The sequence below is a fragment of the Neopsephotus bourkii genome, unplaced genomic scaffold (assembly GCF_033783945.1).
Source record: "Neopsephotus bourkii isolate Nb327-2 ecotype Australia unplaced genomic scaffold, CSIRO-AGI_Nbou_v1 NB_354, whole genome shotgun sequence".
In the NCBI taxonomy this organism is placed as follows: Eukaryota; Metazoa; Chordata; class Aves; order Psittaciformes; family Psittacidae; genus Neopsephotus; species Neopsephotus bourkii.
In genome coordinates this window covers 1,687,247-1,712,890 of record NW_026900860.1, presented here as the reverse complement: position 1 = coordinate 1,712,890, position 25,644 = coordinate 1,687,247, and the positions used below count along the sequence as shown (strand labels likewise).

Below are 25,644 nucleotides of genomic sequence, written 5' to 3'. Positions count from 1 at the left end.
TGTTCCTGTAAAATGCTGATCAGGAGTAAATGCAAGCTCATATTTGAAATGGTTTATTAGTAATAACCCTGATCCAAAAATTGAGTATGTTCCTTTTGTAATCCAGGCAAAATGTCCAACTTCAGGAATGCAAAGACAGCACTGGGTCATTACCCCAGCTTTTTCTGATCCATCCCTTCCAGAAAGAAGTAGTCATCTCCCAGTCAATTTCTACCTTGTCATTCCTCCATTCCTCCATCCCATTCTTCTTATTCTTTCCATTCAAGGATCCCAAATACATAGGAGAACCCAACAGGAAAATCAGGCTAGGGAGAGAACTGAGCAACAGAATTTGCACTCCAGCAATTGCTAACAGGTTTGTTATCAGGATGAAAACAATTAACAAAGAAATTTTATATCTTGGCCTCAGTTTTGGTCAGAGTCACGAAGCCATCACAATAAACCTCAAAACTAATGTGAAGTGACTAAAGTAGAACAGCAGAAGAAAGAAAAGGCGATGGAGACTGCAGTGCATTCAGGAGTTGGTTCCAGTGTTCCATCAGTCAAATGGCACAATTAGCTTACAATTAACCATAAAGATTCCAAATACTTCTGACCAATTTAACAGATTGCCTCAGCAGTGATTGTAACTGAAAAACAACTTTTTTCAAGCAAACCAGACCTAAAACCAAGTAAAAGGTTTTGGTTTAGAGGGGTCTTTTATTTGTTGCTCTTTTATTGGAGTTTTCAAAGTTTTTTGTTAGTTTTAACACTAAGGTCTCAGGCCTTCTAAGCTTCAGCAGATACAAGTTCAACTTACAGAGCAAGACAGATATATGGTAACAGGGCTATTAACAGTAGATGTGCAAAGCTTCAATGTGGCAACACTCCCTCCACCTTATAAACTCAGCTATGATATAACTGAGTGCTATCATATATGATATAATAGCAGCCCTGATTCAGCTTCACCTATTGGGCACACATTTCCAGGACTCCACCACAACTAGTACTTAGTGGAGTTCAGCAGACGAGGGAAAACAAATTATAACCTCTCAAGAAGGCAAACTATTTTTTCAGTGCTGCACTTCCATCTAATCCGATATCTTGGAAGTGGATGATTAGCACTTCTTCAGCATGCATACAGAAAAGAAAATTGCTTATGATGGGGAAGTACCGAAACATTAAGTTATTGTATTGTCAGTACTTGGAGACAACATGAAAAGCTGCCAGAAAAATAAAAGCATGAGATTCTGTTCCACTTTAAAAAACAGCAATTTTTACTGCTGCAAGTGATCTCCCAATAGCCAAGAGAAAAAAATAACTGTTTGTAAGTAGCTTGCATAGCAAATCAGTCAAGGTCATCCAAAAACCTTTCACAAGATCACAGAAATCATGCCTTTGCATGCATGTGGCTCAGTAAAGTTCCCACTCTAACATAACTCATTAGAAATCATATTTGGAAGAAGGACACATTGTACTTTGAGGCCCAATGAAGCACAGCAAGTGTATCACAAAACATATGTTAGACTTGTAATGCAATAAGGTGCTTGTCATGGCTGCAGCCAGTAGATCTCTGTTAACTCATGTGATTCATCTGTTCCACAATGAAAAACCCTTTCTCATCCACGAATAAGAGAAAAAAAACACAAAACTACAACTAGTTACAACTGCCTCACACACCATGTTGGCACCACCAGTCCCCAGAGGCAAGGAAATTAAAGTCCACTGGCTTTTCTGTATCAACTCTTCCATTCAAATTTAACTTCTTTTCTTCTTCTGAGAAGAAAGCCTTTACAAGGTTACCTTCCTCCCTGTCCCAGCAACGACGGTTGGAATTATTTCAAATTGTAATTGGCTGCAGTGGGAGAGATGTTGTATTAAAGGCTTGTATCCCAAAGGGCAGTTAAAGGAGGTGAGACAGCACTGGCAAGTACAGCTGAAGTCACAACACATGGCCTTATGCGCAGTTATACATACATAATGTATGTATTAACATCACAGAAGGGGTACTGAAAGAGAATTCTGAGTAGGGAGGTACAGCTAAGAGGTGCTATATAGAATCACAGAATCACAGAATTGTTTGTGTTGGAAAGGACCTTAAGATCATCCAGTTCCAAACCCCTGCCTGCTTCCACTAGATCATGTCATCAAAGACTGTCCAGCCTGGCCTTGAACACTGCCAGGGATGGAGCAGCCACAGCTTCTCTGGGCACCCTGTGCCAGCACCTCAGCACCCTCACAGGGAAGAGCTTCTGCCTTAGATCTAACCTGAACTTTCCTGCTTTAATTTGAACCCATCACCCCTTGTCCTGTCGCTACATATATGGGTACAGGAAGGGGGCTGCATGGGACAGATCATAAAGCAACAGGGTGGTTGCGTGCACAAAATTTTGTCTATGGAATTTCTAACTAAGAATTCTGGAAAGCTGAGGGACATTTATTTTCATGGGAACAGGTTAGGAGCATATTTTTCTTTCAAAGGCTGCCCACAATCTTTATTTAACATAAGCAACCACTATAAAACAGAAAAGCTCACAACGTGTGTGGTTTTCTGACTACAATTCAGTGTTATGGCAACTACCATCCAGGATATTCCTTTTAACACCTAGGTACTTTCAGATGCTCACTTATAACAGAATCACAGCACACCTAACATGCTATTGCATGCAAAATACTTATTTTGGTACAAGGAAGGGTGGAAAAGGGCAATCATCAAGAAATTCACAGCACATTCACGCCTCCTCATAGAGTATGTGGAACTCTACATGGCTAACCTACAGCCACCAGTCAAAGCTACAACCAAAGCAATGACTAAAAGATAATGTTCTGCTACTGTTTCAAACCTACTTAACATATATTCATGCAACGCTCTAGCTGAAAGACACTTAGAATATATTTTTCTGATGAATGGCTCATCAACAGCTTGCTACAAAGTGGTTTTCCCACAAATGAAGATTAAGGTAATGGCAGAATGTGCTCATGGGAAAGTTCAATTCAGAAGTCTTCCTGGAAGAGGTGAACACCAAGCTAGACTACAGTAATGCAGTTCTAAACCCAGATCCATTTTTCTCTCTGATTCTGATAGGCTATTTTAATCTCCTAGAGATTAAAAAAGAGAAATAAATACAAAAAGCATGAATGCTCATGTTTGTCTGATTCCCAGGATTTCAAAGAAGGATGCAACAAAAGGGTGTTAGGTGTATTAGCCAATTCTCACCTCTGCCAAGCCACTAATCAGTAACTCATGCTTGACCACACAGAGATGCAATGAATTCATTTATGGGCTCTTCTTTCATCAACTATCCAGGTTCTCCTCAACTGTAGTAAGAGACTGCACCAGAAATTGAACAGATGCATGTTACACAATGCCTGAAAAGCCATAAGGTTGTGCTTTTGAAGGAAGATTTTCCATGTACATCATACAACAGTACCAGTATCCATTAGCCCAGAAGAAATCAAGGGAGGGGTGGAAAAAAAGGGGTGTAATCTAAAAAAACAAAACCCCACAAACCACACACACGTGATGCACTTTTTGTCTCAACAATAATGATTCCTGCCAGTCTTTTGAGGTATTAAAGAGGCACAAGAACACAGCAGACTCATTCAGAGCCTTTTCAGAAGAGGCAAAGAGTAAGCACTTTTAAAGTTTTAGTATTTTTCCAGTTCTATGCTTTGATAAAGGAGCCTCAGAGATACAGGCATAATCCATGACTTGCAGTCTAATCTCTCTCAACTACTCTACATTCCTCCATTTTCCCTAATACATAGTAATGGTGTAGGCTTTTCAGTGAAGTATTGGTTAAAGCAGAAAAGAGTACCTACAGCTGAGACCTAAGACTTGGATTGTGGACTGATCTCTAATTTTGCCAGTAGGAGTTAAGTAACCATCAATTTGCCAATTCCATCCCTAAGAAAAGAGCTTGAAAACTTATCAAAGCAGTTTTGTCATCAAAAGACACACTACTCCCTAAGACTTTGTTTCAAGTCAGGATTCATCACTGAGGAATGAACTGCAACATGTCACACTAGCTCCTGTTTTCAACTGAAAGTTAAAGACAAATGGAAACATAAAAGAATTACAATGACAAAACACGCAGAAATTGCTAAATTACATAACAGATGCTTCAAAAGGCATAGTGAGATTCACACAAAGACATCTGCACAAGTTTAAACTGTTACCTCCTGGACATCCTCTGGATTTTTTCTTGAAACAATCTGAAAAGCAAAACAAAAACCCATGTAAGTGCTTGGATTTCCAGTTTGGAAGTTAGAGGAACACACAGTGATTTGCTGATGAACAAAAAAATCATGAAAGGGGCAAACACTTGCATGTTCCTCCACACCCAGAAGTGTTTTCATTTAGTTTGAGAGAAGTCTAATATCCAAATACAACACAGTGAGGTATTTTAGCAGCAGAGTCAATCCGTCCGATTAGAAATAGACATCCATTACAGGCAAAATGGCACAGAAGGGATCTCAAAACAAAGAGCACATCCCCCATCACCTTCCCAGGCTCTTCCTATTTAATTCATATTAGGGCCACATTACTAATGAGCTAATTGAAGCTACTTGGCTTAATAAAAGCCTCACACAACCTCACTGTGAATGTGAGGCTTTGCATTTACTAAGACAGTGTTTCCACTTTACTTACTGCCATCAGTGTGCACACACGTCTGGTTCGATCCTTGTGTATTTGTTTCTCCTTAAACACTCTTTGCCTAATCAATTATAAATGACTTTGTCCAAAGGAAAATTGCAGTGAAAACAAGGCTTGGCTCCACACCATAAAGAAGCCTGTCTTTTGCCAGGGTTTTTTTTTTTCTTTAAATAAATATTGATTGCAAAAGCCTTTGTAATCCAAGTTCTGCATTGGGTTTATAAACAGCACTAAGAGCATATCCACACAAACAAACACATCAGATCAAGACATCTTTAATTCATAACTGCTATTATTTTGTGCAAGTCAGTATATCCTTCAATATAACAGCCAAAGCTGTTTAACAAAGTAATTAGCTTCTTGTTAGCTAAAGCAAGACAGGGCATTCTCAATGCAACTGAGAGTCCCCACAGTGACACACCCCAGAATAATCACTGCTGTGAGTAAGTGATGCAAGTAGGCAAGCGCCAGGAGTCCACACTACCTGCACCCCAGAGACTACAACACCACCCCACTGAACCACAAACACCACACTTAGAGCTGCTGCTCTAAGATGGAAGACACTGAATCTACACTTCCCTCTTGCCAAGTGACAGCAACAAACCCCTCATATTTAGTCTCCACAAATTAGCTCTCTTCCTCCCTTTCATTTTTCAGGAAGCCTCGCCAAAGCCTCCCAGATTTCGTAACATCAGTTTACTACACAGCCCAGCCACTCATCTTCCACACATCCTGGAGGAGACGAGGCAGAAAAGTGTTACCTCCTCCAGCAAGCTCTCAAAAGACCTAAAACATCCTCCTTCACAAGGCTTTCTCTCACCTTGCACAAAGTCCTCTTCTTCCAGCGTAGTCTACATTAGCAAAACCTTCCTCAACTTCTCCTCACTCTGCAGTAACCCAACATTTGGCAACTTTACCTGATTTTAACCTTGGCAGCCCTTGCTCTTTCCTTCATTACCAGGCAGTTGATACCTACAATTGGTGAAATATTACTAACCTTCTTTTCTAATAGCTGGTGTACTTGATGTAAGGAGCCTGCAGAGCTGGGGGAAGAAGGTATCACAGGCATGGCTACACATCACAGAATACCAAAGGGCACACACCAACTGCTTTGCTTTGCAGTTCACCTTTAGTTAAAGCCTTGCAACAGTTTTGGCAGCTAGGTAAGTTACCAGATGGGCAGAAGGAGACCCAGAGAGATGAGTAATTACCCAGCCAGTTAGTAAGAATCTGGAATAAAACCCACAGACCCTGTTTCATACTTGTCCTAATGTTACATCGCCTTCTATATCTACCAGCCATGCCAACTTTAAGTCAGTATGTAATAATTTATGTGCTGTCCTACTTTGTTCTTCATACCTTTTTCTGAAGGTCAACCTGAGAAGAGGTCTGCCCCTTTAATCCAACCTAGAGACTTGGCAAAGATTATCCAATCCCCCCCCCCCCCCAAATTTTCAGTGCATGTTTTTAATCCTCCCACAAGGATCAATGCAGTCAACTCTTACAAATCTGTAATGCAAGCAGCTTTAATCTATCCTTAAAAATACCATTAGGATACCCAGCAATGAGCTAAGCAATGCATAATTACTGTGTTAGGAGCTGAAAATAGATCCTGCAAGGATCCTGGCTAGCAAACAAAGTATTTTAGACTATCCTCTTCTTTGTCTGACCAGCAGATATCCAACATAACTCATTAGAATTTTAATTATCTAATCTTCAGTTAACTGGACTTTTATTTGTGGCCTTTACTTTCAGACACCATTAAGGACACTCCTCACACTGTAACCCCCTTTACATTATTGTGTCTTTGGAAATGGATAAGAGACAATATTAATCTAATCTTGTCTGCATTTACTATTGTTCCACAGTTTACAAGAAAATAAAATATATATTCTCTGCTATGCAGACAAAGTCTTTAAGAAAAAGCTGTAGTAAGGATAGACCACCTTAGCACTCAGAAGAGACTGTATGGGCGGTTGTGCCTTTCAGTCAGATGTTTAGGACATAATGAAGGAGTGCTCATCCATAATTATACTATACAATATTAATATATTAATATTAATTCTATCTTTCTGTTGCAATACATTATATTGCAACAAAAAGTTCCTTGTTCTTTGTTTCAGAGGATTCATAGACCATTGAGATGAACCCAAAATCTCCACTTGCACATACTGAATACCCTAAATCTCAGCCAGAAGGGTACTCAACACAACGGGAAGATCCACCTCACTTTCTCCCTGGCAGTCCCTCAAAGCTGCTGTGCATCAGATCAGCAAATACAGCTGTAGTGCTGTGATAGCAACCATGGAGCCAGATCACTGCAGGAACAGGAGGGAGGAATAAGAGGAAAGAAAAAGGGAGGGTAACAGATTTTTTTATTTTAAATCATTTTGTTCAGCATCTAACTCCTCATTTCAAGTATCAAGTACTCCATAACAGATTACCAGATAGGTCCTCACTGAAACAAAGGTTATTTATAGAATTATTTAGAATCATAGACTCATGGAATGGTTTGGGTTGGAAAGGACCATTCAGTTACAATCCCCTGCCATGGGCAGGGATGTCTCATACTAAACCATGTTTCCCAAGCCCCATCCAACCTGGCCTTGGGACGGGGCATTTACCACATTTGTAAATCCAAAGCATCCTTTGCTGCAAAGAAATAAAGTATTTTCACCCTGAAGAACTAATGATCTCTTGAACAATTCTGCATAAACAAAAGCATCACAGAGCCTTTTAACTGGCTTTAGCCAGTAAGAACAAAGTTATCACAGTAAAATAAGCAAAGTCTTGGCTCATTTCTATTACTCTCCATTGCACTGACACAACTTTTGAGAACACACTCGCACAGCCCATCATGACTAGTGCAGAAAGAGATGATGGCACTGTTCTCTATCTCAGGAAAGGCTTTTTAGATTAGAACATCAGAGAGAAAAACACCTCTTTTCCTCTTTTTCCTTTAACAAATACTGCAGTTTACTGGACTAAAAAGAATGTTTTAAACACATCCCACATTTATGGTGGGTGGATTTGTTCTTATATGTTTGATTAAAAAAAAAAAAAAAGAATTTAAAACAGTATCTTAATTTCACAAGTCACACAAAGTGATCACAGCTGAACCCGCAAGCTACAATATATATACACATACAGAACATTGTATTCTTTGAATTTAGAGAAGGTACATAAAAAACCCACACTGTGTTCACAGGCAGAATGTCTACAGCTGCAATAGCCACAAGATCACAGGTCATTTAAATAAACTCTGTCCCTTCATGACACTTTCTGATGCTCTGAACATATCCCACCATACCTGTGACCTGAACTCCTCCTGCACCTATCTCCACACTTACTCCCCCCCCTTTTTGGCTTAAATAGGAAAGCGGAGGAGAAAAGGAAGCAACAAATTTCCCTACGGGAACAGAAGGAGCTTTCAGTAACACTAGCACCAAGCCAGCACTCCGCTTCAGCTTTCCTTCTCCTCCTGCTAGGCCTCTCTTACGCACTCAAACCCTCTTCTCCCCAGTGGGGTTGAACGCTGGGTACATGCAACCCTTTAGAAAGGGGCTGTATAAATATTATCCAACTGAGCTCTGTGCTTCCAGTGCAGGCTGTACCTACATACCCATACCCTGCTCCCTTGTTTTTCCCCATAGCTGACTGTACTGCGGGGCAGCTGGGAAGACAGCACAATTGGGCTAAATGAGAGACTGGGAAGACAGCACAATTGGGCTAAATGAGAGACTGGGAAGAGGAGAACAGAATCAACCAGGCTGGAAAAGCCCTGTAAGCCCATCAAGCCCAACCGCTACCCCAGCACTGACAAGCTTACAAGCAAACCAGGGAAATAGACAAATAAATAAACAGTTGATGTTTGTAAGCTATTCAACCACAACCTGCAACAAACAGGAAAGAAACTGACACTGCGAAGAGCCTCGGGGACCATCACGCTAAGTGAAGCCACAAGTTCGCAGGACACGACCGAGGCTCAGCTCAGAGGACCCGCCGTGCCCGACCCTCCTTCCTCCCCTCCCACCCGTGCTCAATGAGGGGGGGTCCACACCGCGGCCGGCCCCATCAGCGCAGGGCACGCCAGGATGCCCATGGCTGTGTGCGGAATAGAGCCGCACACAGCCGCGGCTTTACAGACCGCCTCGGAAGCCGGCCGGGCCCGGGGACCTGCGGGCGAGGGGCAGAGCTAGAGCCGGCACAGAGGAGGCCGAGGCCGGGGCCGGGCTCTGACTCACCCGCGCCGTGACCTTGTAGACGGTGTGCCCGCGGGGATGCCGCCGCGGCTCCGTCACCGTGTAGAAGCGGGCCAGGTCCCCGCCGCGCTCCCGCGGGCTCAGCATGCTGAACCCCCCCCGCCGCCGCCGCAACGCCGCCGCGCCGCGCCGGGCCCCGAGACAGGCGGAAGCGGCGCCCCGGAACGCTCCGCCCCACCCGGGCGGTGCCGAGGGCCCAAGCGGGCCCGCCCCGCCGCGGGGAACGCCAGCTGGACCCGCCGCGGAGAGCAGCGGCTGCGGAGGGGCGGGCGCGGTGCCACTTATGGATGCTTCAGAGGCTGGGCGAGGCTGAGCCTCGGCGGGCTGGAGATGGAGACACTGCTTCCAGCTGCCGGTTATGAGTATCCCGGTTCCTAACGAGCAGCTTGGATGTGGCCTTCCCACCCCCCCAGCATGGGGGAGGACAAGGTGTCGTGGTCATAGAATCACAGAATGGGTTCGGTTGGAAAGGACCTTAAAGCTCATCCAGTTCCAGACCCCTGCCACGGGCAGGGACCCCTCACACTAGAGCAGCTTGCTCCAAGCCCCTGTGTCCAACCTGGCCTTGAGCACTGCCAGGGATGGGGCAGCCACAGCTTCTCTGGGCACCCTGTGCCAGCGCCTCAGCACCCTCACAGGGAAGAGCTTCTGCCTTAGATCTAACCTAAACTTGCCCTGTTTCACTTTGAACCCATCACCCCTTGTCCTGTTGCTGCAGTCCCTGATGAAGAGTCCCTCTCCAGCATCCTTGTAGCCCTCTTCAGACACTGGAAGCTTCTCCACGCAGCTTCTGTTCTCTAGGCTGAATAGCCCGTGTTCTCAGCCTGTCTCCATACGGGAGGTGCTCCAGCTGCTGATCATCCTCATGGCCTCCTCTGAACTTTCTCCTACAGTCAATTCGAGAGAGTTAAAGGTGTTCTGTTAGGGCACAGCTGTGAGGGGTTTACACTTAGCAATGACCACCAAGCCCCTTTCAGATACAGGCACCCACATGGTGTCTACAGATCTTTAACAAGACCTTCCACTGACAGAGCTGGTCTGCCAATTCCAGCGTTGCCATGAGCTATTTTCAGATATGCTGCCTTAAAGGCTTGTAACACAGAAATGACTAATGGATTTCAAAGAGGAATGCTCACAGAAAGGCAAGTTCGATGGCTACTGCATTTCCATGTTTTGTGTTTAATATCTTTTCCAGATTCTTTAAGCTGTACCCGGACTCCTTCCTGCAGATGGGCCCTCATGTACACGTAGGTCTGCAAAACACTTCGGGGTGAGGGAACTCTCCAGGGTTTGGCATGTGCTGCAAGACACTCTCCTTCTGTAAGATTATAGGTACCTTCAATTGCTTGGCTGTAGTGGGCTCTATTCAAAGGTAGATCTATGCAAATAGAGATCACACTTTAGATTATATAAACTGTTAGGATTATTTTCTCTTTTTTTTATCATTGTGCATCATTTAACAGCAGATGTTAAAAAAATCATCTTTTCATTACCAGGTCTCTCTGGTCTCATGCAGGTCTTTGACATGAAGAAAAATACTTAACTGCATTTCTTTGTAACAGATCAGAGACTCTCCTACTGAAGCTCATAGTAAGCATTTCTCCTTTGAGGACAACTGAAATGCACTGTGAATCTTTACAACATCCTCAGTCATTGCTGTGTAAATGAAAGGTCACCACCTATAACCACATTAATCTGAGTTCTAGATCAGATTCACTTCCATAGACCTGGAAGCACAAGCTCGCATTGGGTACATCTAATTTCATGGAAGTAACTATGACAAGGAATTTGATCATCATTCTTCTAAAGCAAGTTCCCATGTCCCAAAGCTAAGATATGCATCAAACTCCATTAGATAGCAATTGTTTTCTTATACCACTTATACCAGTTGAAGTTTCATTGCAAGAGACTTTCCAAAAGGAGATCTTCTGTTTGGAGTAGTTTTAAAGTACAAGTGAGGAAACCTCATGTGAGGTTTGTTTAGATGTGAAATTTAGATCAGAATTGAAGGGGTTGGACAGAATGATCTGAAGGACACGGTTTTATACTCATCTTCTTTAACTTTAGCTGTAGCTTTCAGCTACTCAGATGCAGTGGTATCACATGCAAAAAACAACCAAAGAGCTAGTTGAAAACACACTTCAATCTCGTAACTCAAAAGCTAGCAGTTTGGTGGGAGGAGGAAGGGAGAAGAAGCAGTAGGAGTAGAGAACAAGACAGAGAAGAGTATATTGCAACTGCATCGCTCCATGCCTGAAATAAGAAGGACAATAAAAATGATCAGATATATGGAACAGTTTCCTTGTGCAGCACAATGGAGTAGTCTGAGATTTTTCAGTGTGGAAGAAGGAATAATATGAAGAGACATGATAGCGGTCCATGAAAATCATGAGTGGCATGGAGAAGATGGACAGGGATGGACTGTTTAGTCTCTTTTAGCACCAGAACCAAAGGCCAGTGAAGTTGGTATGAATGAGGTCATAAAACGATAATAAAGTCATATGATGAGTGCTAGACCCGCAGGACTTTTGTCAGAGGATGCTGCTGATGCAGAACGTTTGCAAAGTCAAGTACTTGGGTGAGAGAGTCACTGAGAGTAACTAAAGAGACAAACACACCAGGCTTAGGAAATCTGCTGAGCTGGAAACAGCTGGAGGCAGGGAAGTGTTCATTTGAAGTTTACTCAGCCCCTGCACACCTCTAGGCATCTGCTGCTAACCGCTTTTAGAAAGCAGGAAACTGAGCTCACTGGACCATTGATCTGAACCACCGCGGCTGTTCCAATGTGCAGTATAATCAATCAAAACATCCCTCGGTGAGCCTCCATTCATTAGGGAGTTCGAAAGCTCAAATGACTCATAAAGTAATTTGGCTTCTAGTTACAAACCAGAATTTGGAGATACCATGTTGAAGAATATCTCTGAACATGGTGCAACCAACCTAGATACACAAAATAATAATTAGAGGAGACTAAATGTCCACAATTGAGTGTTACTGGCTTGTTAAGGCTTTCCTAGATCAAGGCAAGAAATAATAGCAACTTTGAGATGAGAGATAATTTGCATTGTATTAATAGGTTAATCTTACATTGTATTATGCTTCTTACACAATTCACTTTTAAGCTTAGCAGCATATCTTCCTTTTCATTAAAGCTTACCTTAAAAAAGCTTTACCCTTTTCCCTTTTCCAGCATCACTACTGAGATGACTGCTATGGAAAAACCTTTGAAGTGGCAAAACAACTTGGGTGTCTTACACAGGTCAAAATAAAGAAACTAACTGCATTCCATAGGAAGATTCCCTTTGCTCCTAAAAATAACAGCAGTTGTTGTTGCTATAGCTATGGCTTACTGTCTTCTATCTTAGAAACATACCTAATACATAAGAATGCTTCAAAAATGACCAGTACAGGTCTGGAAAACACAGTTGGGAAGTCTTGTACTACCCACGTATTATGCAGCTAATAGCTTTGCTCTCTTATTACAGTGTGAAGAAACTAACAGAAAATGGATGGGTGTTTTTACCTTTCATCAGTAACTTGCATCCAAGAAGCGGAAAACCCGAGGTGGATTTGACATCTTGCCTAACTAGCACTCCCCTTACCTAACTCATTTTTCTAGTTCAGTCTTCCCTCTCACTCCTGCAAAAACCTTACAGTTATTGTTGTTTAAAGCCACTTCCATGGCACTATTCAAAGGAACGCAGAGCAGTGTTGGACATGATTGCAGTGCCTGCGCAGCATCCGCGCTATTCAGCACTATTGTATTTCATATGCTCTGTACTATGTTTCCTTACAGTAAACAGAGCCAGCATTTACTCCATCCTTAGGCGACCTCAAGGAAGCATGTTAACTGCTTAACCAACATCGACAGAGATAGGGAGGGCTGTTTATGCAGCTGGTAAGCAGCAGTGGGTCCGTCTGCAGGGCAGGCAGCTCTTCCACCCATCCCTCGGGCCAGGTCTCAGCAGAGCATATAATCATAGAATCCCAGACTGGTTTGGGTTAGAAAGGACCTTAAGAGCATCCAATTCCAACCCCTGCCATGGACAGGAACACCTCACACTGGGGCAAGTTGCTCAAGGTTCTGTCGAACTGTGCATCTTCAGGTGCGGTTTAACCTAGGAATGTTAAAACACTGTCTCAGAGTTTCAGTTTCTGCAAGCATTAAAGACGATGCTGCTGCCCTAACATAGGTACCTTAAAACACAGGGCAGCTCTCCCTTGACCCCACGAGACACAGTAACCGCAGAAACATGCTGCTATACGTAAAATACTACGTTAGCACAGCGTTGCAACCATTTAAAAGAATAAAAAGCCTGAAATCCATCAACCCACAGCCCGCTTCTGCAGCGCTGTCCCCCAACGGCTCCCCCCCCACCTCAGCTGAGGCACCGCCTCACACCTCCCCTTGAGGCGCGCCCGGCCCCAAGATGGCGGCCGGGCTCTGGCCCCGCCCTCTCGGATCAAACATGGCTGCGGGGTGCGCCGTGAGCCCTCGGACTACAAGTCCCAGGAGCGAGCGGGCGGCCGCGGGGCGGGTTCGGGTGTCGCTGGTGCGGGCACGCTGCGGCGGGCGGAGCTGGCGCTGTCCTGGAATGACCCCCTCTGGGGGCACCGGGGGTGCGCGGAGCCGATAGCGGGTCTGCCCTGGGCTGGCCCCGCACCGGGGCCTGCCGGGAGGTAAGCGGATTCGGGGGGGGGGGGGGGCGCGCTTGGCCTTGCAGCCGCCTCGGTACCGGAGGGCACCGTGCGGCGCTGGCTGCGCGGTGGAGGCCGGTCTTCATCCTCCTTCTCCAACCCCCGAAGGCCGAGGGGGTCCGTGTGGGCCTCCCTGCAGCTGGCGTGGCGCCGGCGGCGTTGGAACCGGCCTGATCGGCTGCAGGGGCCGGGGAGCGGCCTGGCCGCGGCGGAGCGGCCCTGCCGGACGGTTGACAGCTCGAAGGGCCCGTAGAGCAGAGCGGGGCCGTGGTGCGGGGTTCCGCCGAGGAAGGGACCCCGCTTCGGCGCTTCTCCGCGGAGCAGGCGGCTCCGGAGCCTTCCCAAAGGAGCGGCGGCGCTTGCCTGCCTGCTCCATCCTATCGCCGAGGTGCCCTGGGCTGTGTTGTGCTCCTGTGCCTGTCGAGCTGTTCGTGGTGGGTGTCTGCGGACAAGCCGGGTTTTGCTGAACGCTGTGTTTAGGTTGAACGGCAGGGAGGAGGTTCTCGCTTTGGTTCAACTTCAGACGCACAAGCTTCAGTGTCTTTTGTTTATAAGCTCAAAATACGCCTTCCTTTTTAAACAATGAGGAAGCCGGGGCAGAGCGATGGCCCTCAGACATCCTTCCTGCTTTGTATTTGGTTTTGACACATTCTTCTTTTCTGGAAAGCAACCAACCAACCTCCCCCTTATTTTCATGGCTTTAATTGCTAAGCTGTGGCTTTCCCACCTGGAAATTAAATGAGAATCCAAGTCTTTAAGCTGTTGCCAGAGATTCCATGAGAGTTAGTACCTCTGTTTCCCTGTCCTGTTGGCATTGTGGCTTGATCCAAGTCAACAGCTTTTTAAGCAACTTAAAGGAAAGTGGTTTCTGATTCAAGTAGCTTTATCATAAAGTTAATGCTGCATGAAGGAATGACTTGTTGTAAAGGTCGTTCCACTGAGCACCTGAAAGATCTGAAGTTGAATTCAGCAAGGCAGAAAATAAGTTGTAAGTAGTTATTCAGTCAGACTGTTTGGAAATGAAATGGCATTTGTAAATCTGAAGGGGACGAATACACAGAGTATTTTGTATAAGCCATGACCAGGATGACTTGAGTGTAGGTAATTCAATCTCTGTTTTCTTTGGCAGACCCCCCATGCTGGCCCGTCATGTGCAGAGGCTGGGCAGAGACTGCATCGCCCACTGGAATGGTCCTCAGATACTCACCGTGAGCAGCCCGGTTTACAGCTGTATGAGATGGGCCGGACACTGTCCTTGGGCCTCGTTTCCACTTCCCGTTCCAGCTGATTCCTCAGCAAACTGGAGACTCCCTCCATTTTTTGGACCTTGGAGACAGTTTCAGAACTGTAATTGGCAGCTTGATAACTTCATGCAAAGTTCTTGCTTTCACCTACCCAATCCCAGTATGAAATCTGAGGGAGAAGAGCCATTGACAAAGAAGAGAAGACTCAGTGGCCAGCATGATACTTCAGCTCCTGAAAAAGAAACAAACTTCTCCGATCAGAAGGAAGCGTTGTGTCTTTCTGTAGCACGGAATGAAGGAAAACGTAGCAGCAAGAAAGGTAAAAGGTGCCCTTTGCTCGTTTTCCTTCTTTATCTGTAAAGCTAAACCCATCCAACAAGCTATAAGCAATCTTGCCTGCACCTTTTGAGTTACTGTTTTTCTTGGCTCCTTGGTCAAGAAAACATCTGTCTTAAAAGCCTTACAGTTTGTAATGCTGTTCAGTGTGTCACACTTGCGTTCTGTGCTGCCACACAGCCTACCAGTGCTAGGTTCATTGTGGCTGGAAGTAGAACACAGTCAGTTATGGGGAGGATTGCCCTCCTGAGGAGTCCTGAGTTTGGTTCAGACAACTCTCTCAGGTGTCTTTTGCCAGATCCTGTCTGTGAACTAGGGAATCTTAAAATAGATGTGGATAACTTGCTACATGGCTGAGCTGGGCTGGCAGTTGTATATAGCTTCGTTCCTGCTACTGTATCTGAGGCTGTAAGCCCTGCTGGACCTCAGCTGGCTTCTTTCCAAGCCACTTGGTTCATGAATTTTGCAAGTGGAGAAATACATATCTGAAAAATAATTGGATACTTAATGATGGACAGATATATTGTTAAAAACTTTCGTATAGTAAGTATGAAACTAGGAATGGCAGAAAGGCAAAACAAGCCATTTTAGAAATTGTTGGTAATTCTGAGGTTTATTCATGTTTTTAATTTCTCAATCTCAAATCTGGTTCATTATCTGGTTTGGGACCCAGTTGCAGCTTGTCTTGAGTTTCTCAGATTGTACACAGGCTAGAGGTGAACATGTTGCATGATTTCTAACTCCTCCTTAGTCATGTATAGGCAGATCAAGACACCCATGTCCTGTTCTAAGGGTGTATCTCAGACTGACATACCCCATCTCCACTGAGGAGGCAGCAGCAGAAGGCAGCGTAACACTGTGTCAGCAGACTGGATTTGGCTTACCAGTTTGACAGCGTTTCTACAGGGAGCAGCAGGGTGGCGTAGTCTGACCACAACCATTTCCTTGGGACATACCAAAGCAGTTTGAAATCCAGGTCATCTAATGATTTTGTGCTGTGCTTTTGGGCTTGGGTTTGTTTGGTTCAGTTTTTTACTGATGCTTATATAAAGTTCATCTTGAACCATGTTCTAAATCACTGCTAGTCAAATAAGCTTTTAGAATTCATTAAGCAAGGGCAAATAGTTGTCAGCAGAATGATTTCTAAGAGCAGTAAGAACTCATATGGTGTATTACATAATTCTTTATGCTTCACGCTCTTTTAACAGGAACCATCAAAAGACACTGGGAATATTTTTGCCAGCACAGCAGAACAATGAAAATCATTGAAAACAAAGAAACTGACCAAAGCAGTACAGAAAGTGAGGCAAAATTTGATTTTACTGTCATGTCTTACAATATCCTCTCACAGAATCTGTTGGAAGATAACTCCCACCTGTACAGACACTGCAGGCAACGACTGTTAATCTGGACATACAGATTTCCCAACATTCTGCAAGAAATCAAACAGCTGGATGCAGATGTGAGTAGACAGTGAGCACGTGGACGTTTGTTTAGGACTGATAAACTGCAGTAGCAAATTGTTGCTGTTCTTTTTGATGGGTGGGTTGTCCAGTGAATCCAGCTGAGCTATTAGATGTGTCATGCTTAACACTAGCTTTGATTTATGCTTATGCAATTAGTGTATTCTCTGCAGTCTGAACTTGGAGCAAAGGCAAACTCTACAGTACGTGCCACTCATAGTTATCTTTTTTGTCCATAATTCCTGGAATGGTCTTTTTGGCACACCCTTTGTCAGAGTCCCAAGGTGGTTGTAAATCAGTACTGCAGTGTACAGACAGAAGGCTCCAAGATACCCAGAACTCTTGTAATGGCGTATTTTGAGGTTGATCTTTGGTTCAGGTTATAATATGGAACCTTGTTGTCCACTCTGTACTTAACAGGAAGTGTGCCCTTGGCCTCTTCATCCCACTGCTGTGCCACTTAGCCCTTCCCTAAACTGCTGGGAATGTATTAGCAGGTGACTACTTTGACTAAATTGAATTTCACATCTGAAAATGTGCAGCTGGCTGAGAGAGCGTGGGAGGAATTGGGGCCCTCTTCCCGATCTTAAGGAGCACTTTCTATAGGAGACTGAACCCTTTTGTGGAATTATGAAGGCAAAAAGCCTCTGAATTATTATTTTTACAGTATACCCATACAGAGTGTCCAACAGAGGTGATGTGGTAATATTTTGATAGATTTACTAACCTCCTAATTGTGAACTTTTGCTTCAGGTACTCTGTTTACAAGAAGTCCAAGAAGACCACTATAGAACAGAGATCAAGTCAAGTTTGGAATCCCTGGGTATGATAAAACCTTTATGACCAGCGTGTTGTCTTCTCCCCTGTCCCAGTAAATTTTCCTCAAAAACCTTAGCTTAATAGAAGCTTGCCTCCATCACATGCAATAATGCTGTGTGCCCCCTTTATAAATTCACTAAGTGCTCTCCTGAAACTACCTTAAGTGTTTCCTATCAGAATTCCCATTGGATAGGGTTGTTTTCTAGGGCCTGTTTTTCTCGCTTGAAATCTTCCAAACATCAGCACTAAACCACGGTCAGTTTGTATTAATTTGGTTTTATACAGTACTGTCAGTCAGCCTAAATAGCACTGTCTTACCACTCTCCTGTGTGAATTTATGGAAGGAACATCTTGCTAGGGATGTCATTCCATGGTGGTTTAAAGGGATCTAAATCTTTTGTGCTCTACATCTCCTTCCAGTCCCAGGCCCCCCTTGCTTCCTGGCACAGGTTCTTGTCTGATGCCAGGAGTAGCTAGTTCAAGGAGCAGCACTGGATTGATACTCTTTCCTTCTTACTTTGAGGCAGCCTAGCTCCTCGAACTGAATGTAAAGAAGGTAGAGTAATGGCAGTACTGATTTCTATCCACCTGAAATGTGGAACAACACTGTAAGGCCAGGCTCATCTGGGCAGCTGAGCTTTCTGCTGCTGTACATGGGGATCTGGAGCTTGCTGTAGCTCTTCCCCTCCCTAGCTCTCAGATGCATGTTCTGCCCCTTCTCCTGGGCTAGTTCTGGCACTCACTAGACCTTTGCCCTGGTGAAATCCACCAGTCCAGCAGAATACTATCCAGACTAATTCTATTTTCCTGGATTAGTTTCTGTTGATACACTGAGTTAGTGAGTGCCACAACAAGTGGCAGGAGCACGTGGCCTAGAACTACATAGCTGTGTAAGTATGTTTGAGACCTTTATGTTTGAGGCCTTTGTTCTATGAATCCTTTTAAAGTTATGATTTATGACTTACAGTGATTATTGCTTTTGATTGGAACACTTCATTGGTGTTAATCCTAAACCATTGTGGTTTAGGAATAACAGGAAAAAAATACACAAGTCCACTTTTATGTGACTTGTTGGACTTCTTTCTTGGTTTGGTTTGGTAGGTGTTTTCCTCCACATGAGGAAAGGATCACAGAATCCCAGACTGGTTTGGGTTGGAAAGGACCTTAAGATCGTCCAGTTCCAACCCTCCTGCCATGGGCAGGGACACCTCACAGTAGACCATGTTGCCCAAGGCTTTGTTCAACCTGGCCTTGAGCACTGCCAGGGATGAAGCATAAGAATATGCCTGGTATCTTAAATAGATGCTGACACATCACAAAAGGTATTAGAACAGGTTTCCCATAGTATCTAAATTGAAGCTAGAGAGGGCAAAAAGGTTTTTATTATTTCTTGAGATAATCTCTATTTATACAAGGATATTTTATGTTTGTCATTGCCTCTCTTGCAGGGTATCACTGTGAGTATAAAATGAGGACAGGGAGGAAACCTGATGGCTGTGCTATTTGCTTCAAAACTGCCAAATTTAGCCTGATTTCATCAAAGCCCGTGGAATTCTTTCGCCATGATATTCCACTCTTGGACAGGGACAATGTGGGATTGGTGTTGCTTTTGCAGCCTAGATCTCACTGTAAAACTAACGCTGCAATCTGTATAGCCAATACACATCTGCTGTATAACCCAAGGCGCGGGGACATCAAGCTGACCCAACTTGCAATCCTCCTGGCAGAGATTGCTAGTGTTGCTGCTCAGAAGGATGGTACCTTCTGTCCAATTATCATCTGTGGTGACTTCAATTCTGTTCCTGGTTCTCCATTGTACAGATTTATAAAGGAAGGGAAGTTAAATTATGAAGGCCTCGCCATAGGAAAGGTAGGCTATGCTTTTCACTTCTCACAGGTAAAGGTTGATGCTGATTATAAGTATTACAGGATGTTTGTATCACTGTGTTTAAGTGTCCCAGTCTTTAAATAGGATAAAATAAGTACTTAAGCAAACACCTACTGTGTACTCCATGGAAAGATGATTCTTGTTTTAGATAAGCTTTGAATCACAGTAGCTAGAATAACTGTAAAAGCAAAAATGCAATTGTATGCTGAATCTAAACTGTTTCAGGTTAGATGGTTTCTGTTGTAACTTCTTGTTATGTAGCTGTTGGATGTGTCAAATGCTATTTAATAGAAAGTAACTGGAGTACATACAATGAGAAAACATGGGGAAAAATAGCCCCACTGGTGTCTGTTGCCAGTGAGTAGTTGTTTCAAGCCCTGCTTCAACTTGACTTGCTCACAGAAGAATAAGCATTGTGAAGAAAAAGTATCTGCTGGGGAGCTGTGTATACTCACTCCTGTTATGTCAATAAGTGTTCTTGGTAGTATCTCAGCTTAGTGTCACAAGAACTGGCTTGAAAAATCAGGCAGCTGCAAAACCAAAGGGGGTGTGTGTGCATGAGGGTTGTTGTTACTTTGACAAGCCATTATAAAAGACTTATTCTAAGGGGCTGTGGGTTTTATTTGCTTTAAACTTATAAAAAGTCCACTCATTTTGTGTTGTTTTTCTTAGGTCTCTGGACAAGAACAGTTTCCAAGGGGCCAAAGAATTTTATCCATCCCAATCTGGCCCCAAAAATTGGGTATTTCACAAAACTGTGTGTATGAAATAAAACAGCAACAAAAAGAAGAGAGTGCAGGTCAGTTGCTGGGTTGATGAATTTTGTGGACCTTTGAAAACATCATTTGGGTAGCACTGAAAAACATGTTCTGTTCTAGTAGAGGGGGAAAGCAGTGAGAGTTTAGCTTGCCAGACTTCCCTGTTGGGCTCATTTGAGTGTGAAGGTATAGCTCACATAAGCATTTGCAAATTTGAATCTTTAGAAGATAATAGAAATTGCCCTTCAGGAGCTGGTGCATATTCTTTAAGCTACTGTGATTGAATCATGGAAGCCAGTTATGCTGTGACTGGGAGAAGAGAGATGGAAGAATGCAGCACATGTATGTAGTGTGAACCCACATTCTGCTCAAGTGGTTATGTATTACAGTGAAGGAAATCTATGGAACAGGTGGGAAGAGCAAGTGATTCCTTCCTTACTACATCTTTCATCCACCACTTTTAAATGAACGGGATATAATTTGGAAGTCTTGGAAGAGCATATTACAAATGGAACAGAAGAATTTAATCTAGTTTATATCTTGCCTTCTGCAAAGATACTTGTGTCTAGCTTTTCTTTTCTATTGATCTTCAATACTGGTCTTGCTTACATCCTATTTTTAAATGCAAATTGAATGTATTTTTGTTTTACAGGAGAAAAATTGGAAGCAGGAAAACCGGACAATGCTCAGGAGACTGTAATAGCATCTGAAAGGTATGTGTTGGGGGATAAAAAACGGAATTCCTAGTTGGGGAATTTGTGCTTAAGCCAAACTTGTTTCTGATTCCAGATGTGGATAGAAGATGCTCACCCAACCCAGCCTTGCCCATCTGAGTTAAAAATCGTCGTCCATTTAAACATGCAAAGGCTGATCAGGCAGCAAAGGACTAGAACTGGAATTAATGGAGTGTGGGCTCTTGCAGGAACCTGCAGATACTGTTTCAGAATGCAGAGGCGAGGTCTCAGTGCTGGTTAGGGGGTACTTTCTGTCTGCTTATTAGAAAATGCCTTTGACATTTTTAGTTACTTCTTGACATAAACAGAACATTTGCTCTGTAGTGACGTTGCTGGGAACTTCATTGCTCATTCTTTCTAGGAAAGACAAGAAAATAAGGTTCTTTTCTTTGATTCCCGTTTAGGGTGTCTTCAAAACTGCAGCACCATTTTAAGTTGTCTTCGGTCTATTCTCATTACTTTCCTGAAACTGGGATCCCAGAAGTAACAACTTGTCACTCCCGAAGTGCTGTCACCGTGGATTACATTTTCTATTCTGCAGCAAACGATGCTGCTGCTGCCCAGCCAGGTAAAGAAACAACTTTCTGATTGTTTTCACCAAGTGCTAAATGGGAGCATTAGGATGCTGTTCCAAGGGAAACGCAGTGATAATTCAATACATATGAATTACCTCAGAGGTTTGTGGCAGTGCTTTAAATGTCAGCTGCTATCTGAGGAATGAGGCTGGGCTTGTGATCTCACCACAGTTGGGCTTGTAGTGCCACACAGGGCAAACTTTTCCACGTAACTGACCATTGCTGTAGTTGCCATCTCAGCATGGAGAAAAGACCCAAGGCCCCAGAAAAGCAGCAGTGTAAGTAGCACCTGAGAGTTACTGCTGTCCTGCAGGATGGTGGTGAGTGAACCAACAACAAAGCAGTGTTTCCAGTCACATCCAGTCATGAAAACGGCAAACAGCAGTTTATGATGTGCATTAAAAGGGTTTCTTAGTTACTTCTCAGGTAGTCTTGATGTAACATCTGTCAAGTAGATGACCTCTGTGCTCTCTTGCTCTGAGAGCAGTCGCTTGCCCGTGCCCAGTTGTCACACTCTTGATTGTAGTTGCAGCTAGAACTCACCAGATGGTGCAAGAAAGACACGGTACCTCTGCGGGTGTGTTTCTTGATGGGTAACACATCCATCCTTTACTGCTTTGTGCTCTTACCGTGGATACTTCCCAGCAGTGTGCTTTCCATGTCATCAATAGTTCTGTGTTTTATGCCATCATCAAAGGTCACTGCACAGTGCGGTGCTATCAGATTAATGGCTCTGCAGAAGTTGGAACAAAGAAACCTGGATTCGACTCCTGCTCCCACTGTAGATTGCAACTGATTTTTATAAATTAACATTGTTTCTAATATGTGAAATAAAAATACCCCTTTCATTTCTCGTGCATTGAGACTTGATTGTTAGAATTCAGTGAGTCAATGCACAAGTCTCATTTATCATAACATGCACAGTAAGTACTACCTTAATGTAAAATACCACATACAAAAGCTTCACAATACAGAAATAAAAGCTTTGACTGAAAAAACGGGATCTGAGAAGTACCTAAATGACTTCTGAATCCTGTGTGATTTCAGAAGTGCATCCTGTGCACAACTTAATCTTAATTCACTTGCTTCTCTATTTTGTTGCACCATCATTGCCCCAGCAGAGCTATAGCACTTCTTCCTTTTTGCACTTGTTTTTCAAATAGATTCTTCACATCACAGTACAGAATGGGACAAACCTGGAATTCTCAAACCAGGTTAAACTGGTGTAGTTTTTGTTCATTAGTTCTTCAAAACTAAGTAATAGCGGTTGCAGAGTGCTCTGAGCTGACATTGATCACTGCATGCAGGCCAGGCTCTCTCCAGCAACAAGCTGCTCCTTTGCAGACATGCAGGTGCTGTGCCAGATGATACATTTGGCGCAAGGACGTGTGTGCTCTGAAGCTACCAAGGCATCTTCACAGTGGAAAAGCTTTTCTTCAGAGCAGCAGTAAACAGCTGCTGGGTTGTTAGAGGGCTGCAAAGCTGGCAGGTGCCAAAGGAGTGAAGCTGTTGAACTATGTGAGGAGTTGAACAGTTGCTGGATAATCCTTTAAAATGTGCCTGCTGGTAAGCACCAGCTTCAGCCAGGAAGTCCTGGAATTGCTGATCACTTCCATACAGAAAGTATTTCTGTCAAAGTTACAGCTGCTGTTCGTGCTGGCCCTGAAAGCACTCAACCTGCTCAGCGTCATCCCCGTGCTCTGCAGGCAACAGCTAGGGTTGCTGACTAGTTGGCTCGCTCGAGTAGATCAAGAAGTCTAAAAGTTTGATGCATGATGGAAGGATTTTGTTCTCAATGGAATAGGCTGGTTTTCTGTTTGGTTTTGGGGGTTGTTTTTTGTTGTTGGTTGGTTTTCAGAATCACAGAATCAACCAGGTTGGAAAAGACGTTTAAAGTCAAGTCCAGCCGTTCCTCAGCACTGCTGAGTTTCTTCTTTAATGAGGGAACAAATGTTTTAAGTATGGTGTGTAATAATAAAGGTTGGGCAGGTACAGGTGACTTTAGAGTAGGGGTCTGCTGCACGCCACCTGACCAGGAAGACTGAGCAAATGAGGTCCTCTGTAGACAGATAGGAGCAGCCTCATGTTCACAAGCCCTGGTCTTCGGTGGGGGGACACAACACACCAGCAATAAGCAATCCAGGAGGTTCTTAGCATGTATTGATGATAAATGAGGAGTCAGTGAAAAGAGTGCTTGTTTGCTGGACCTTGTTCTCACCAACAAGGAGAGGCTGGTGGGGAATGTGAAGCTCAACATGTCTTTTGGCAAGTAGCAGTAGGTAGTAGCAGGAAACAATGGAGGAAGATCCCTTTCTTACGATGAACAGTTCCCATGTTTTGTTCTGTTTGTGTTTTAACCAGGAGCAGAGGATTCTTGTCGTGGAGGTCTGAAACTCCTTGGCAGGCTGACACTGCTAACAGAGAAAGATCTTTGGACTGTGAACGGTCTTCCCAATGAAAATAACTCTTCTGACCACCTGCCCTTGCTAGCAGAGTTCAGGCTTATTGAACGGTAATACCCAAAGGACTTTCTGTGTAGATGAAGTTACCTTCACCTTCTTGCTTCATGTGATGATCACTGTCTCTTTGAAGGTTAATTCAAGCACTGCTGGTCCGGTTTCAGTCCGCTTTTTGCATGCTGAGTTGTTACTGTTGTGTAAAGTACACTTTTTAAAGAGACTCTTTTTTTTTTTAAGGTTGAAATTACTTTATGAAGCTTTTAAGGCCAAAATAAAAGATTTTTACATTTGCTTCCTCTTTGATAATGGAAAACACCTGTACCAGCCTCAAAGTGGCATTATTTTTCACGGACATGTTGTAAATGGTTTTTATTGTAAATCAGAGTAAAAATGATTATTCTGAGAACCGTGTGCTGCTTCATAGATTCATGGAATGGTCTGGGTTGGAAAAGCCCTTAAGATCCTCTAGCTCCAACCCCCAAGCAAAGGGAAGTGTGTCTGTGTGCACAGCCTGTTTTCTAATGAGCAAGAAGATCGTGTTTTACTACACCAGTTTCTGTAGACACTCCTATCTAAATAGTTCTGCAAAGGAATTCGCTTAGACTGCAGTCAGGCTGGAAGCTGCGGGATTACACCTCCAAAGGAAGAAGATAGCTTTGCAATAAGGCACACTTTTAAAGGTTACTTCTTAAACTTCTAAAAGCTTAACTTTGGGTAGCATTCACTGGCATCTTCTTTAGACTACCTGAAATAAAGCCAAGTGCAATGAGCACGGAACCTAAAGGAACCTGATCTACTGTAGGAACAAAACAATCACTCCTTGACATCTTGAGGCTTCATACACATTGAACAACTGGGGGGAGTTTGGTCTGCCATTGAGTTATTAAAACTGGCAAGCTGTATATTAAAATTACAGATCCTGAGATATTAAACGATCAAGATTTGTATTTACTTTCACAATGCACTAACAAACACACCATTTCCAACATTAAAAGACTTCCTGAACAGTAAACTTGCAGGAAACAAGTCCAGCTATGTGTGGCTATGTATGTAAAACTGCTTTAACAGTAACATTTGGAGAACTGTCTTCCAGTGTAGTGCTGAAAAACCTGCACCCACATTCTTGAGATCACATTCAGATGTGTTTGGCTCCTAGAAACATTTGTTTGTTCATTCCTTTTGCTGACTGCAGAATGACAACTGCAGTTACACTGTGCTTTGAGAATAATGCAGTAAGTACAGGAGTTACCCCAAAACCAGGTGAATTGAAAAAGTACTTCAGAGTTCCATTACAAAATATGATTACTTACCAAAGAATGTGGAGGGGGGATATTTTTCTCATAAATAATTGGGAATAAGGATCTTCCCTCTCCTTGAAGATGACTGCATATTCGATATTGGATGCTGCTTGATTTAAATATGAGTATTCTCAAAGCTGGAGCTGATAAATGCAAACAGACTTGAATAAATGCAACAGATTTCTGGATGTGTACAGGTTACAGCTAAAAAAGCTGTTGTAGCAACTCAGTTGTAGCAACTCTTGCAGCCTAAGGAGCTTTGCTAGTCTGGGGGACTGTTGTGTTATCTCCACAGCAGACAAGTGTGAGCTCCTGTGTGTCTGCACCCTGGGCAGCACACAGGCAGGTGAACAGGGGAAGGCAGGGAACAAAAAGTGCTGCTCTTTCCAATAAGCTTTGTCACCCCTTGAATCTAGAAACAACAAATAGCTTTTCTGGAATAGAAACAGAATGAGACAAAAATTAACCCTAAGT

At 43.6% G+C, this 25,644-nt stretch overlaps 2 protein-coding genes across 12 annotated transcripts in view; one reads left to right on the top strand and one right to left on the bottom strand.

The window, feature by feature from the left end:
* Positions 1 to 9,068, bottom strand: part of RPS6KC1 (ribosomal protein S6 kinase C1) — a 91,932-nt gene extending 82,864 nt beyond the window's left edge. For 5 of the 10 annotated variants that reach the window (XR_009724710.1, XM_061348367.1, XM_061348368.1 and 2 more), the window contains exons 1-2: positions 8,881 to 9,067; positions 4,159 to 4,194 (exon numbers count right to left, since the gene is read on the bottom strand). Coding sequence is in view for 7 of the 10 variants with exons in the window: in XM_061348367.1 (XP_061204351.1) it covers positions 4,159 to 4,194; positions 8,881 to 8,985 (141 nt within the window). In the remaining 3 variants the exon portion in view is untranslated. Of the gene's footprint in view, positions 1 to 2,864; positions 3,079 to 3,196; positions 3,311 to 4,158; positions 4,195 to 8,880 lie in introns of those variants that run through there. The other 5 variants (XM_061348369.1, XM_061348375.1, XM_061348370.1 and 2 more) reach the window with 4 other exon arrangements.
* Positions 9,069 to 13,458: 4,390 nt separating this feature from the next.
* Positions 13,459 to 24,278, top strand: ANGEL2 (angel homolog 2). Of its 2 annotated transcripts, none has more exons than XM_061348357.1 (9): positions 13,459 to 13,578; positions 14,726 to 15,159; positions 16,385 to 16,638; positions 17,393 to 17,462; positions 18,907 to 19,328; positions 20,019 to 20,145; positions 20,757 to 20,817; positions 21,243 to 21,406; positions 23,775 to 24,278. In XM_061348357.1, exons 2-9 carry the CDS (start codon positions 14,733 to 14,735, stop codon positions 23,927 to 23,929), a joined length of 1,680 nt encoding a protein of 559 aa, XP_061204341.1. In that variant the 5' UTR covers positions 13,459 to 13,578; positions 14,726 to 14,732; the 3' UTR covers positions 23,930 to 24,278. The 2 variants fall into 2 exon arrangements, with proteins under 2 accessions (XP_061204341.1, XP_061204340.1); XM_061348356.1 differs by lacking the exon at positions 13,459 to 13,578 and adding an exon at positions 14,142 to 14,378.
* Positions 24,279 to 25,644: the final 1,366 nt, after the last annotated feature.